Below are 12957 nucleotides of genomic sequence, written 5' to 3'. Positions count from 1 at the left end.
TAATCATATGTGTGTGTAAAATAACGCGATCATCAACATAAAGCAGCATATAAATCTAAACTGCCTAATGTTACTGAATGAAATGTCGACTCAGGACTGAAGCTTTGAGGGTGTTGATGGACATCTGTGTTTCATCATCTCTGAATCTGATCCACATGTAGTCTTTGACAAAAACATGATTTTCTCAGCTTTTTGCTCAAAATGTTGCTTTTTTTAATGAAACTTGTGTTGCTAATAAAAGAATGCATAAAGCTAGAATAAATGTTTTTGTTTTGTTTAAAAGCAGAGGCTCTGTTCTTTTGATATATTGCATGTTCAGATATTCATACAACAAATTATTCTGGGGCACATGAAACTTTTGTGAAAATGGTGGAAAACACTGGCTGGCAACTTGTTTAAAAACACAGGTGGGGAAAGAGTTGTTGTGGAATATGCAGTCAATATTCAGTATTTCGTGTTCTCGCCCTCTTTAGGCCGGAAGAGACCCATCAGCACGTCAGACGAGGATCTCTGCAACAAGCCCAATAAGAAAGCTCGTGGCATCGACGAGTCCGGTAGGTGACAGACGCGACTCTCCTCCTCACTGTGTCAGTGCTGCTGTGTGTTGACTGGCGCTCCGCTGTGTGTCCAGACTGTGCCGGGACGGCCCCGGCCCCGGGCCTGACGGACCAGCAGCTGATGCAGGTGGCCAAGCGCATGGGCAAGGAGTGGAAGATCGTGGCCATCGGCTACCTGGGCCTCAGCAAGCAGGACCTGGATGAGATGGAGTCCGCGGAGGAGGACGTGACCATGCTGAAGTTCAACATGCTGGAGCGCTGGAGGAGACGGCAGCCCAAGGGGAGCGCCGGGATTCAGGACCTACTCAAGAGTCTGAAGGACAACGATGACGTGCCTAACGAAGTCATCGCTGTGCTGGACGGTGGGTAACGGGATCTCCTGTGTTTCAGTGTGGAACCACACACACAGCAACATAGTGTCGGCCCAGATCCGGCCCACATCCGGTACACATGGATTCCACTCGGCTCAGATGTGGGCCAGATCTGGGCCGACACTATGTTGCTGTCATCGCGGTCAGTGCGACAGGCAGTGTTAAGGGTTCTGAGGTGTCTTTTTAGAGTGTTTCATAGGGGTGCAGCGGATCGCAGTTGATCGTGACCCGTACGGATCGGCTGCCCACGGTTCGGCACGCATGTGACTCGCGGGTTAACTGCTAAATCTAACCGTCACTGAGTGAATAGTTTGTCATTTGGACACGTTTTGTCTTGCCAAAATGACACATTCAAACAATTTTAAACGCGGAAGAAGAGGCGAAAATCAGGACTCGTGTGTTAACTGTGTGGAGAGAGAGAGAGAGAGAGAGAGAGAGAGAGAGAGAGAGAGAGAGAGAGAGAGAGAGAGAGTGTTTTTGGTCAGCGCTCGAACACCGAATTGATTCCTCTTTCGCATTTCCTTGACCTTGAACGGACACATACACACAAAATTATGTCCAAATACTCGTCTAAATACCCGTCTCGGCATGTTTTCTCTCGGTGTTGTCATAAGTGAACAGTTAAGAAAGAAATATTATATTTATATAAAGAATATACGGATATTTTAAATTCGGCCTATGCATTCGGTCTTAAAGTGACAGCATCCTAATACTCTCGCTGTTGTCTGCAGTTTAGAGAAGACTGTACTCTGGCTCATTTTTTAATGACAAAGTTCTCCATGTCCACGTATATTGAAGTCCTCGGATGAAGGAACTAAAACAATACTTTTGTGTTCATTTGTTCATCCAAACACTGAGCAACTGCCATGCTCCGCTCGTTTGCAAGCCATGATGTCTCTCGAGGAAAAAACAATATCGCGCTCGCGCAGCTCATATTCTCATGGCAGAGCAGGTAAAGCAGAGAAAGGGGAGGTGACCTTTCCCCGTATTGCGACGTATAGGGAAGATTCCAGATTGGCCCGTCTGAGCTTTCATTTTCCTGCAAGACGGATCAGGATACCCAGGGCTTGGCTTACACCTGTCATCTCCAGCCACTGGGGGACCATAGGCAGGCTAGGGGAACTCCTCAGATGAGGCTCCTATGAGGAAAACCTCAAGTCAAATTTTCATGCCATGGGACATTTAATAAAACAACAAAATACAGCTTCAACAAAGATGAAACTATATTTAATTTCTACAGTGAACAAATAGTGTTATTTTACATTTAGGCTTAATTATTCATTTCTGTACCGGAATACTGCTGTTAGACTGTAACTTTAACTGAACTTCATCAGTTAGGCTAGCAGTTTCTGATGTGGTATAGAAGAGCCTCAGGTGAGCTGTAAGTAATAAATGAAAAGCAAATTTATCCGAAGCGTGAATTTTGTGATCCGCTCCTCCACTAATGCTTCCCGCTGGTGCCGAGGTCATGGAGAGATGCTGAAACACAACTAAAGCACAGGGATGAGGAGAGCGAGTGCGGGAATCAAAGCCACTTCCTCAAATGTGGCGTTCGGTCATGTGACGCCTGTGGGTTCAGTAATCGCTCTTCCTGTTTAAGGCAAGACACCACTAGCAGAAACACTGTTTCAGACACGGGACAGTTTTGAGATTTTAGGTGACATGGTACCTTCTTTCATATTTGTGGAAAGAAAACATGTTTATTTCATTGCAATTTACCTATTTATTTATTTGTGTCTGTAGATTTCAATTACAATACAGATGCTGAGTTTCTAAGTTACAGTATTTATTAATCTTTATTAATGTTATTATAAATCCAGCTGTTCATTGTTCATGTTAGTTCACAGTGCATTAACTAATGCTGACAAATACAACCTTTGATTTTAATAATGCATTAGTAAATATTGAAATTAGCATTAACTAAGACTGATAAATGCTGTAGAAGTATTGTTCATTCTTAGTTCATGTTAACTATTGAACCTTATTGTAAAGTGTTACCCTTTTTTCCCACTGAAACACTTACACACACCAAACTTTACAGATTTATCCCTAGCTATATTCTGAAGGATTGTTCATATATCATTTCATAGAACATTTTATTCCCCAAAACATGGTGGACATGTGCTGTATTGTTTTCTTTTTCTGACTGTTTACAGTATTTTCTGAAAAACTCCCTCAGTAAAAACCTTCAACTCTCAACACGTCAGCAAAATCAAAGGAAAAAGTGACTTTATCCAGAGTTCAGATTTCTGCTCTGGAAATGTGTCATTTGCACATTTAAACACCATTTCAGTAAACTTGTAATACAAAAATAGTTTTACTGTACTGTGATGAATCAGCTAGGGAAGTGTTTGACCGAATCCACAGTGTCGTCTGAAACACACTCTTCTTCTGTGCTGCTTAAAGCGCTTTAATGTCTCTGTAAAGTGTCTTGATGAGTGCAGTTTTCCTCTGAAGTGTTTCCAGTTACTACAGTAAAACAGTGATCGTGTTAGATTCTGGCGCTGATTTGAAAAGCTTCTGTATAAATGTCAGGGAAAACTAGTGTTTGTTTGTCCTAATGTTTGGATGTGAATGTGCTGTTTTCCAGAGATGCTACAGAATAACTCGTGACGTCTGTGGATCTGTGTCAGGAGCATCATCTGAAGCACTGATGGAGATCTGAGATCTGGTGCTAAACTGAGCTCTGTGTGAACTCTACACTGTTTGTACGCAGATCTTTATTTCTGACAGTTGTATATTTTTTTAGATGTTGTACATATTTTAACGTGTCTTCCAGATGATTGTATGTAGAACTCAGAGTTTGTCTTTGTTGAATTATGAACTGTGATCATCTTAGTTTCTGAGAAAACTGGCTCGATGTTCCGATCTCAGGTGCGGATATTATGGACCAATAATGTTGCTGATATCATGATATTCATGCACAACACACACTTGAACATATGAATATTTCCTTAGGTTTCTCTGTCGTATGAAATGTTAAATCACCTGTCAGACTTTCTCAGGAGAATCGCTTTATTTTGGTGGAGTTTCCTTTACCTTGGGTGAACTTTCCTTAGATGAATAATAAATCATGAAAATGACACTAACAGTGGTTCGGTTATTCATTTCGGAGCGACACAGTTATAACTTTTGTCTTTTTTTGTGCCGCAATGAAAATATATGGGGAATTTTCAGCTTTCTGTGTATTCTTGACTTGAACAACAGTGTTTCGGTCGAGTTTTCATCAGTTACGGAACGGCTCGGTTTCAGTCAACGCTCTTATTACATGAAGTTTAATCTGAACACTTCTCTTCAAGACTTCCTTGTTTTTAGGTATCATGCACACAAACACACAAAAGACATTTTTTACTACACAAATATTTTAATAAATAGTTAATAAATAATGTCATGACTGACATGTCAATGTCAATAAATAATTTATCAAAACGAATAAATAGATTCAATAATGAACATAAATATTTAGCATGGAGATATACGAGTATGTCATCTAGCTTATGAATACGAGTGTCATGCAGTAGTCCCCCGCTGGATGCTGTAGTGAACGACATCACTTCCTGTGGTCTCCGGAGCCGATGTATGCGAGCGCTCTGTTCATGGTGATGGCGCGCACGTGGAAGCCCTTCAGTGTTTTACACAGGGACACGCGGCCATCGAAGGGCTCATCGCTCCACACGTGCAACTCTCCATCAGCGGATCTTTTTACTCCGTTTGCTTCCAAGCACTTCAAAACAAGCAGAAGTATGAGTTATTAGAGTCTTCATCACATACAGAAGACAAATCCTTTTACTGCCTAGTTCCTCAAACCTCGCATTATTTCACAAGCAGTGGTGTGATATGGGATTGATGCTAAACACTGTTCTGTTATATTGTCCTGACGGCTGACAGTAATAGTGTGTGTTGATTCTCACCTGCTTGAGTTCAGAGGTGGCCGTCTTGACTGGACTCAGATCGCCAGAGTCTCTGGACTTGTAGGTTTTCAGCAGATCCTCATAGTAGTGCAGATCTCCTGCGATGTTCCTCAAACACTCCGTCTGAGAAGAAAACAGCAGCGCATCAGAGACCCGACTCACGTTACACACACCAACCGCATGAAGCATCACAGTAGCAGACTCACCGCGCTGAAAGAGGAGCTCGTCTGGCCGGAGCAGGACAGCACCTGAGATCAGAGGCGCTTACAGCGTTAATACACCAGTTACACAGGCACACACACATGCACACACACAGGCACACACAGGCACACACATGCACACACGCACACACACACACACACACACCAAGGTCGTAACAGACCTGGTCAAGTTCAAACACTATGATCAGATGTACTCTTATGTAATGATGAAGACAGTCTAGCATTAATAAGGAAATGATGCAGTTTTTATGTGGCGAACCTTGAAATTCTCAAATACTGAAATAATAATCTCAAATAATATTGAAATTTGCCTCCAGAACCTTTGGCTTTTAACTCTTGGCTGAAGTTTAAGCTCTTTTTCATGAAGTTTCTGCTGTCATGAGACTCGTGGAAGACACGTCTCCAGGTCACTGAGTTCAGAAGAGATCAGCTAAAGCGCGCGCGCGCGTGTGTGTGTGTGTGTAAATCCTCACATCATCCGAGGCGCTGGGCTGGCAGACAGAGCCGGTCTGAGTGTGAGGAATCATCTGAGCCTCCAGATCAGTGCAGTTAAACCCAGCGAACAGACGCTGGTGCTCCATCTTCCCCTCCTGCGCTCAACACACACACACACACACACACACACGCACAACACGAAAGAACATCAGACACATTCACAATATTACGTTCTCTGTTCAAAACTTCTTCAGATTAAACATGTATGCATATATTATGTCTTCAATCCTGTTTCCGTAAAATCCCTTGAACAACAACACAGTGACATCATCCTCTCGGTGACATCATTTCGGAGGGAAAACAGCGAAACAAACATCAGCGTTTTCAACAGAATTCAGGATGTTGATAACATGAAGAGTTGCTGATCTTCCAGTGGATGTTGTCTGACGTTACACTCGAGTCTGAGCTCCACCAGAGCACATTTATACACACCAGATCAAACACACACACACACACACACACACACACACACACACACACACGGTAATGGTTTTTATACTGTACAAACTGTATATTCTATCCCCCTACACTGCCCCTATCCCTAAACCTACCCATCACAGGAAACATTCTGCATTTTTACATAAAAAAAAAACACTGCTTAGTATGTTTTTAAAGCCATTTGAAAAATGAGGACACCCAAAATGTCCTCATATATCACCTATTTTCCCGAGTGTCCTCATTTGCAGGTGTGTTATCATAAAAATGTCCTCAGTTGTCATGAAAACAAACTCACACACACACACACACACACACACACACACACACACACACACACACTCTTCTCCACACTGAAGAACATCTGAGAACTGTTCAGAGATCAGTCTTTGGGAACACTACTTAAAGCCCTCGTGTATGATGCAGTATAACAGTGTTTTTAATGCAGTAATTCACATTATAATGCGGTGTATGGTCTTATGAATAACTGTAACCACAGTTATAACACTTTATAATTCTCATCTACACGCGTTTAGAAAGTATTAAAACTAGGGGTGTAACGATACCCTAATTTCACGATTCGATACATATCACGATACTGAACTCACGATATGATATTATTGCGATACTCCAAGACATATGATAAAAGTAAAGAAAAAATGTACTGTTGATTAAATGCTAAATTTGATATAATATTGTGGGTGTAAATGAACAGGCTTGGACAATAGAGACACCAGAATAACAATATTCATGATTCTGAACCTGAAAATACAGGATTATTTTAGACGAATATGCTTGCACTAGCTAGATATATTTAAAATAATGTAGGACACTTTTTACTGGTAACATCAGACTTATAACATAAGCATTATCAGGACCCACTAATATTCCCCCATTATTATACATTATATTCATCATAATATATTGTAGTTTAATGTAGCACTGACTCTGAAAACTTCTATTTTTTCTCACAGGGTAATTTTTATTCGGGGTGAACTATCCACGATACATATTGTTGCAGTTTTGTATTGCGATATATTGTTACACCCCTAGTTAAAACACATGACAAACAACCAATTTCAGAATCTGCAAATATTATAATGCATTTTAACTTTGGTTACAGTTATTTATGAACAGATATAATGTATTATAATGTACATTTACATAAGTGTTACCCACTCTTTTTTTCTTGGTGTCAAAGAAACTTTTGTTCTTCTTTTGCTACCAGTGATGGAAGTTTCTTTGCCTTCAGTGTGCTGGATGTCTAACGTACCTTCTCCATGATGTGTGTGAGGCTGGAGAGCAGAGATCTGGCAGAGCTGGAGCACGGACACGAGTGTGTGTTCAGAGGAACCGGAGAACCCAGCGCAAGCGCCACAACTACACACAACACAGCGACTGCACACACACACACACACACACACAGCATCAGGCACAGCTCCTCAACACATCAGTAATCGCATTATCTATCAGAGACGTCAGAGCTACTCACAGATCTTCATGGTGTGTGTCGTCAGGTCAGAGTGTGTGTTCTAGTGAGAGTGTGATGGCTTTATACTGTACTCACAGATGATGAGGGGAATCCCTCAGTGATGCTCAATAAAACCCTCTGCTACACACACACACACACACAACAGAGAGAGAGTTTTTCTTTTGGTTTGTTGTTGTGCTGAAACTGGAATACACACACTTGCACGCATCATCACGGTGACCTCAGCAAACAACTGCATTACACACACTCCTGTTTTCACTTCATTCAAAAGTCACAACCACAAATCCCAATCTTCAACACGTCTCATCAGCAACTGCACACTTCACACACCAGTGCGGTGTTCTCGTGTTGAGTGTCTTCTCGTCTCACTCTTCACACTCTTCGTCTCACTCTTCTTCACACTCTGCACGAGTGTGTTTTTTCCAGAAATGTGGTGAATTACAGAATTTCTTTTTGTCGCAATAATGTGTAAAAACAGTCATATGCGTCTCAAATAGAATATGATACATAAATCTACTTGGTCTGTGGGAGTTGACAAATTTCCAACGTGAAACATGATTCATTTACAAAATGGCACATAATTCAGACGGCAGGGAGAGAAGCCACTTCTGAAATGACTTCATTTCTGGAATGTTTGTGGATGAAAAAACAAACAAATGTACAGTAAATAACGTCTGAACGGTTCGAAACGTGATGTGAAAGTCAGTGTTTAATCGTGTTAACAGTTAATCAATAACACTTTACTATAAGGATCATTAGTTAGCATGAACTAACAATGAACAGCACGTATACAGCATTTATTAATCTTGGTTAATGTTCAATTCAACATTTACTAATACATTATTAAAATCTTGGTAACACTTTATTTTAGTGTCATTGTTACATGTAGTTACTATAGTAATAACAGTAAATTATGCGTAATTACATGTAACTAACCCTCAACCAAACCCTAACCCTATAGTAAATACATGTAGTTGTACTTAATATTACTCAGTAATTAAATATATAATTACACTGTAACAATGACACCTTAAAACAAAGTGTAACCCAAGATTTTTATAAAATATTAGTAAATGTTGAAATGAATATTAACAAAGATTAATAAATGCCGTATACATGCAGTTCATTATTAGTTCATGCTAACTAATGGGTAACACTATATAATAACTACACGCTATTAATCATTAGTTAAGCATTAGTAAACAGTTAATTCATCATTTATAAAGCATTAATAGACATTAATAAGCAGTTTATAAATACAGCTATAAATGCTGTATTCTTGATTTATAAGTATATCTATAATGTGTTTAATAATTGTATTTTCATACTTTATTAATGATCAAGTCATCATTTCTAAATGAAGTATTGCATTATTTACAAACCAGTTGTTTAGGAGTTGTCAGTGGTTCATAAGATCACTTATAAAGTGTGAGTAAATTATTAATAAACTGTTTAAATACATATTATTATTCAGACATATAGTAATAGTTAGTGTGTTAATAAATGCTTTATTAACATGTATTTCTACTGTAATTCAGGGTTAATTCAGGTAGTTATAAAGCATTTAGTAGTGGTCAGTTCACTATTGTAGTGAGCTCATCTAAAGTGAGGACTAGTTATGCCTTGTAAAGCGTTTATAAAGGAGATTTACATTTACTTACACTTTCTAAGTGATCTTATTAATCAATGACACCTAGTTTGTAAATAATGGTAAATAATGTAACCGGTTTGTAAATAATGCTATCCATTTAGAAATGATAAATTGATCATTAATAAAGTATGAAAACACAATTATTAAACACATTATAGTTGTTTATACGTATATATGTTTATAAATCAAGAATACAGCATTTATAACTGTATTTATAAACTGCTTATTAATGTCTATTAATGCTTTATAAATGATGAATTAACTGTTTACTAATGCTTAACTAATGATTAATAGCGTGCAGTTATTATAAAGAGTCACCAATCAGGTTTATTCTAAATCATAAATCATAAAGACGATCCAGCACGCCACAGTCTATGAAACCAAGTTTTATTTTTCTTATTTTATACATATCTGTACATAAGCATCTCCCTCAAATAAACAATCTGAATACAATAGAATGAAAATGATATTAACACACTTATTATTATTCAAATGACTCGTGTCAGAATCAACATTCACCAAATGTTGAAAACCGGTCGGAGTGAACGTTACCGAAAGCTACAGGTCGACTACAAGGCAGGCGTTCGTCCTCTGCACGTCCACCGCTCCGATCGGAGCGAGGCGCCTGTTCCCCTCACGCGCGTCCACGGTTAATCCCGGCGGCGCCGGAAGAGTCGCTTTCTTTTTCTTTTTTAAAACTTGAATTAAATTTCTCACAAGGCGCTTTTACACCATTGTATGCTTTGACGGTTATAATTTAGTGGCAAGGGTAAGAGACTGTAGCGGATGTAGGAGTGAGCGAAGGCCGAGCGCTGGTGTGTGTGGGACGTCCCGCTCGGGTCTCTGGGTCTCGTGAGGAACGTGTGTGTGTTATGATGAACCACAGAAGCAAAGGAAAGGTGTGTGATCGGATCTGGACTGATGGAGTGGAGGGTCTTCATTTAGATGGCGTCTTCTCTGCCAGGTGTTTCTGCTGGCTCTGAGCGTGCCTGTGGACACACACACACACACACACACACACACATGTTGAGTTGGCATGTTTTTTTAGGGACTCTCCATAGGCGTAATTGTGTTTATACTGTACAAACTGTATATTCCCTCTCCTTACACTAACCCTACCGCTAAACCTACCCATCACACACACACACACACACACACCCTAAACCCCACTGTAAAACATTATTGTTGGTTTAACTTAAAAAAGTAAGTTACCTGGTTACATTTTTTTGTTCATTAAAATGAAAAAATTTAGTTAGTCAATGATAGAAACTCAAAATATGATGTTATCTGAACCACATTAATTATCTAAGTTGATTTGACAAAAGATAAACATATTGAACATGAACATATTTTTTTTACAGTATACCCATCACACAAAACTTCCTGCAGTTTTACATTTACAAAGAACATCACTTACTCTGATTTATAAGCTGTTTTTATGTTGATCATGTCGATTATTGCCATCATTGTGGGGACATTTTATTTCAGTTAACCTTCATTTTATTTAAATTAATACATTTTTAGCTATCTGTGTGATTTTGTGAAACTCATAACTTGGACACAGTCACCTCTGATATCAGATCACTCTAAATTGTGATTAGAAATGCTTTTGCTGTAAAGCTGCTTTGAAAAAAAGCGCTATACAAATAAATGTGAATTGAATTGAATTAGTGCACTGTTATCACATCTGAAGTACTTGCATTAAATGATCAGTTTGTATGTACACAGTTAACTTTACCCCGAACTATATATAACTATAACTATAACCTCCTAAACCCAGCCATTCCTCAAACTCGCCAGCAGTAAATGTGGGAATTTCCCAGAACAACGGACAATGAAGTTCAATGAAGTCTTGTGGGTTTTTAATAGTAGTTATGGCAGCTGAAATACAGTGTAATGTGTCCTTCACTACTGAAACTTCAACACAAGAATAGAAAGTCAGATCCTCAGGCCTGTTTCCAGCTGGTGTGAACGTGAGGTTTGGTGGATCGGATCACAGGGAGACACATTCCCGTTTACACCTGGTGTTTTAATCCGTCTCTTGTCCACTTTCACACACTTCTGTCCTGATTTCTTCAAGGGGAGGGTCTATGGGCGGGGAAATGTATGGGATTTCGATCTTACGACGGAAAAACACGGAGAGCATCAGCTTTAGTTTCTGCTCTGACAGCCGAACACAGTGAGTGTGTGTTAGAAATCAGGAATGGAGAGAGAACATTGTGCTTGATACGTTTTTCATCTTCAAAACAAACTTGTGTCTCCAGCCGACAGAGTTTGAGTCCCGTCTGGCTGGAGCTCTTCCCAATGTTCCTGCATTAGTCCCACACAGAGCACAGTGGACACCCGCACACGGCCAGATGTGGGCCGGATCTGGGCCGACACCGCTGCTGTGTGGGAGGTCAGTAGACGGAGTCTTTAGTGGCTGTTTGAACACATCTGACCACATGAGCGTTTACACTACGAAAGCAATCCGGTCCAATGTGTTTTCACGTTTTCAAATGGTTGAAAGTGGACAAGCTCAAAGCACTTTACACCTGTGTTTAGCGTTCTTCACCTGTGATCCGATCGACCAGAACGCATCTCAACAGCAGGTCCCAGACAGCATCAGAGTTCGGCCCGGATCTGGACACTTGGATCCGCACACGGCTCGGATGTGGGCCGGATCTGGACACTTGGATCCACACACGGCTCAGATGTGGGCCGGATCTGGATACACACACGGCTCAGATGTGGGCCGGATCTGGACACTTGGATCCACACACGGCTCAGATGTGGGCCGGATCTGGATACACACACGGCTCAGATGTGGGCCAGATCTGGATCCACACACGGCTCAGATGTGGGCCGGATCTGGATCCACACACGGCTCAGATGTGGGCCGGATCTGGATCCACACACGGCTCAGTAGTGGGCCGGATCTGGATCCACACACAGCTCAGATGTGGGCCGGATCTGGATCCACACACGGCTCAGTAGTGGGCCGGATCTGGATCCACACACAGCTCAGATGTGGGCCGGATCTGGATTCACACACGGCTCAGATGTGGGCCGGATCTGGATCCACACACGGCTCAGATGTGGGCCGGATCTGGACACTTGGATCCACACACGGCTCAGATGTGGGCCGGATCTGGATCCACACACGGCTCAGTAGTGGGCCGGATCTGGATCCACACACAGCTCAGATGTGGGCCGGATCTGGATCCACACACGGCTCAGTAGTGGGCCGGATCTGGATCCACACACGGCTCAGATGTGGGCCGGATCTGAATCCACACACGGCTCAGATGTGGGCCAGATCTGGATCCACACACGGCTCAGATGTGGACCGGATCTGGACACTTGGATCCACACACGGCTCAGATGTGGGCCGGATCTGGATCCACACACGGCTCAGATGTGGGCCGGATCTGGACACTTGGATCCGCACACGGCTCAGATGTGGGCCGGATCTGGATCCACACACGGCTCAGATGTGGGCCGGATCTGGATCCACACACGGCTCAGATGTGGACCGGATCTGGACACTTGGATCCACACACGGCTCAGATGTGGGCCGGATCTGGACACTTGGATCCGCACACGGCTCAGATGTGGGCCGGATCTGGGCAGACACGATGCTGCTGTGTGGGGTGTGAACAGCGCCTGAAAGCCTCTTCCTAACGTGAAGCTGATTGGATGTGTAGAGCGTGAGCTGGTTACCTGGTGAAGTCCTCGATGTCCACTAACATGGCGTCCTGCTCCATCTGAAGCTCGTCCCGCATCAGCAGCAGCTGCACCAGCTCCTCATTCAGACCTGCACAACAAACACCCGTCAGTGTGTG

At 41.7% G+C, this 12957-nt stretch overlaps 3 protein-coding genes across 7 annotated transcripts in view; 1 reads left to right on the top strand and 2 right to left on the bottom strand.

Moving 5' to 3' along the window:
* LOC311091618 (NACHT, LRR and PYD domains-containing protein 1a allele 5) overlaps nt 1–4013 on the top strand; it is a 34511-nt gene extending 30498 nt beyond the window's left edge. For all 3 annotated transcript variants that reach the window (XM_084127618.1, XM_084127617.1, XM_084127619.1), the window contains exons 13-15: nt 474–554; nt 632–919; nt 3519–4013. In XM_084127618.1, coding sequence (XP_083983744.1) covers nt 474–554; nt 632–919; nt 3519–3541 — 392 coding nt within the window. In that variant the 3' untranslated portion in view covers nt 3542–4013. The remainder of the gene's footprint in view (nt 1–473; nt 555–631; nt 920–3518) is intronic.
* Nucleotides 4014–4368: 355 nt separating this feature from the next.
* On the bottom strand, nt 4369–8801 carry il12a (interleukin 12a). 2 transcript variants are annotated; one of them, XM_084127627.1, is made up of 6 exons: nt 7483–8801; nt 7264–7388; nt 5534–5650; nt 5046–5087; nt 4840–4962; nt 4369–4652 (listed from the first exon to the last, which is right to left on the bottom strand). In XM_084127627.1, exons 1-6 carry the CDS (start codon nt 7490–7492, stop codon nt 4479–4481), a joined length of 591 nt encoding a protein of 196 aa, XP_083983753.1. In that variant the 5' UTR covers nt 7493–8801; the 3' UTR covers nt 4369–4478. The 2 variants fall into 2 exon arrangements, with proteins under 2 accessions (XP_083983753.1, XP_083983752.1); XM_084127626.1 differs by having other exon boundaries at nt 7264–8227.
* A 702-nt stretch (nt 8802–9503) lies between these two features.
* schip1 (schwannomin interacting protein 1) overlaps nt 9504–12957 on the bottom strand; it is a 43211-nt gene continuing 39757 nt past the window's right edge. For both annotated transcript variants that reach the window (XM_084127621.1, XM_084127622.1), the window contains 2 exons: nt 12836–12929; nt 9504–10122 (listed from right to left, as the gene is read on the bottom strand). In XM_084127621.1, the coding sequence (XP_083983747.1) occupies nt 10071–10122; nt 12836–12929 (146 nt within the window). In that variant the 3' untranslated portion in view covers nt 9504–10070. The remainder of the gene's footprint in view (nt 10123–12835; nt 12930–12957) is intronic.

The sequence above is a fragment of the Abramis brama genome, assembly GCF_963993115.1.
Source record: "Abramis brama genome assembly, chromosome: 10".
Classification (NCBI taxonomy): Eukaryota; Metazoa; Chordata; class Actinopteri; order Cypriniformes; family Leuciscidae; genus Abramis; species Abramis brama.
This window is presented reverse-complemented; position numbering and strand designations above follow the sequence as displayed.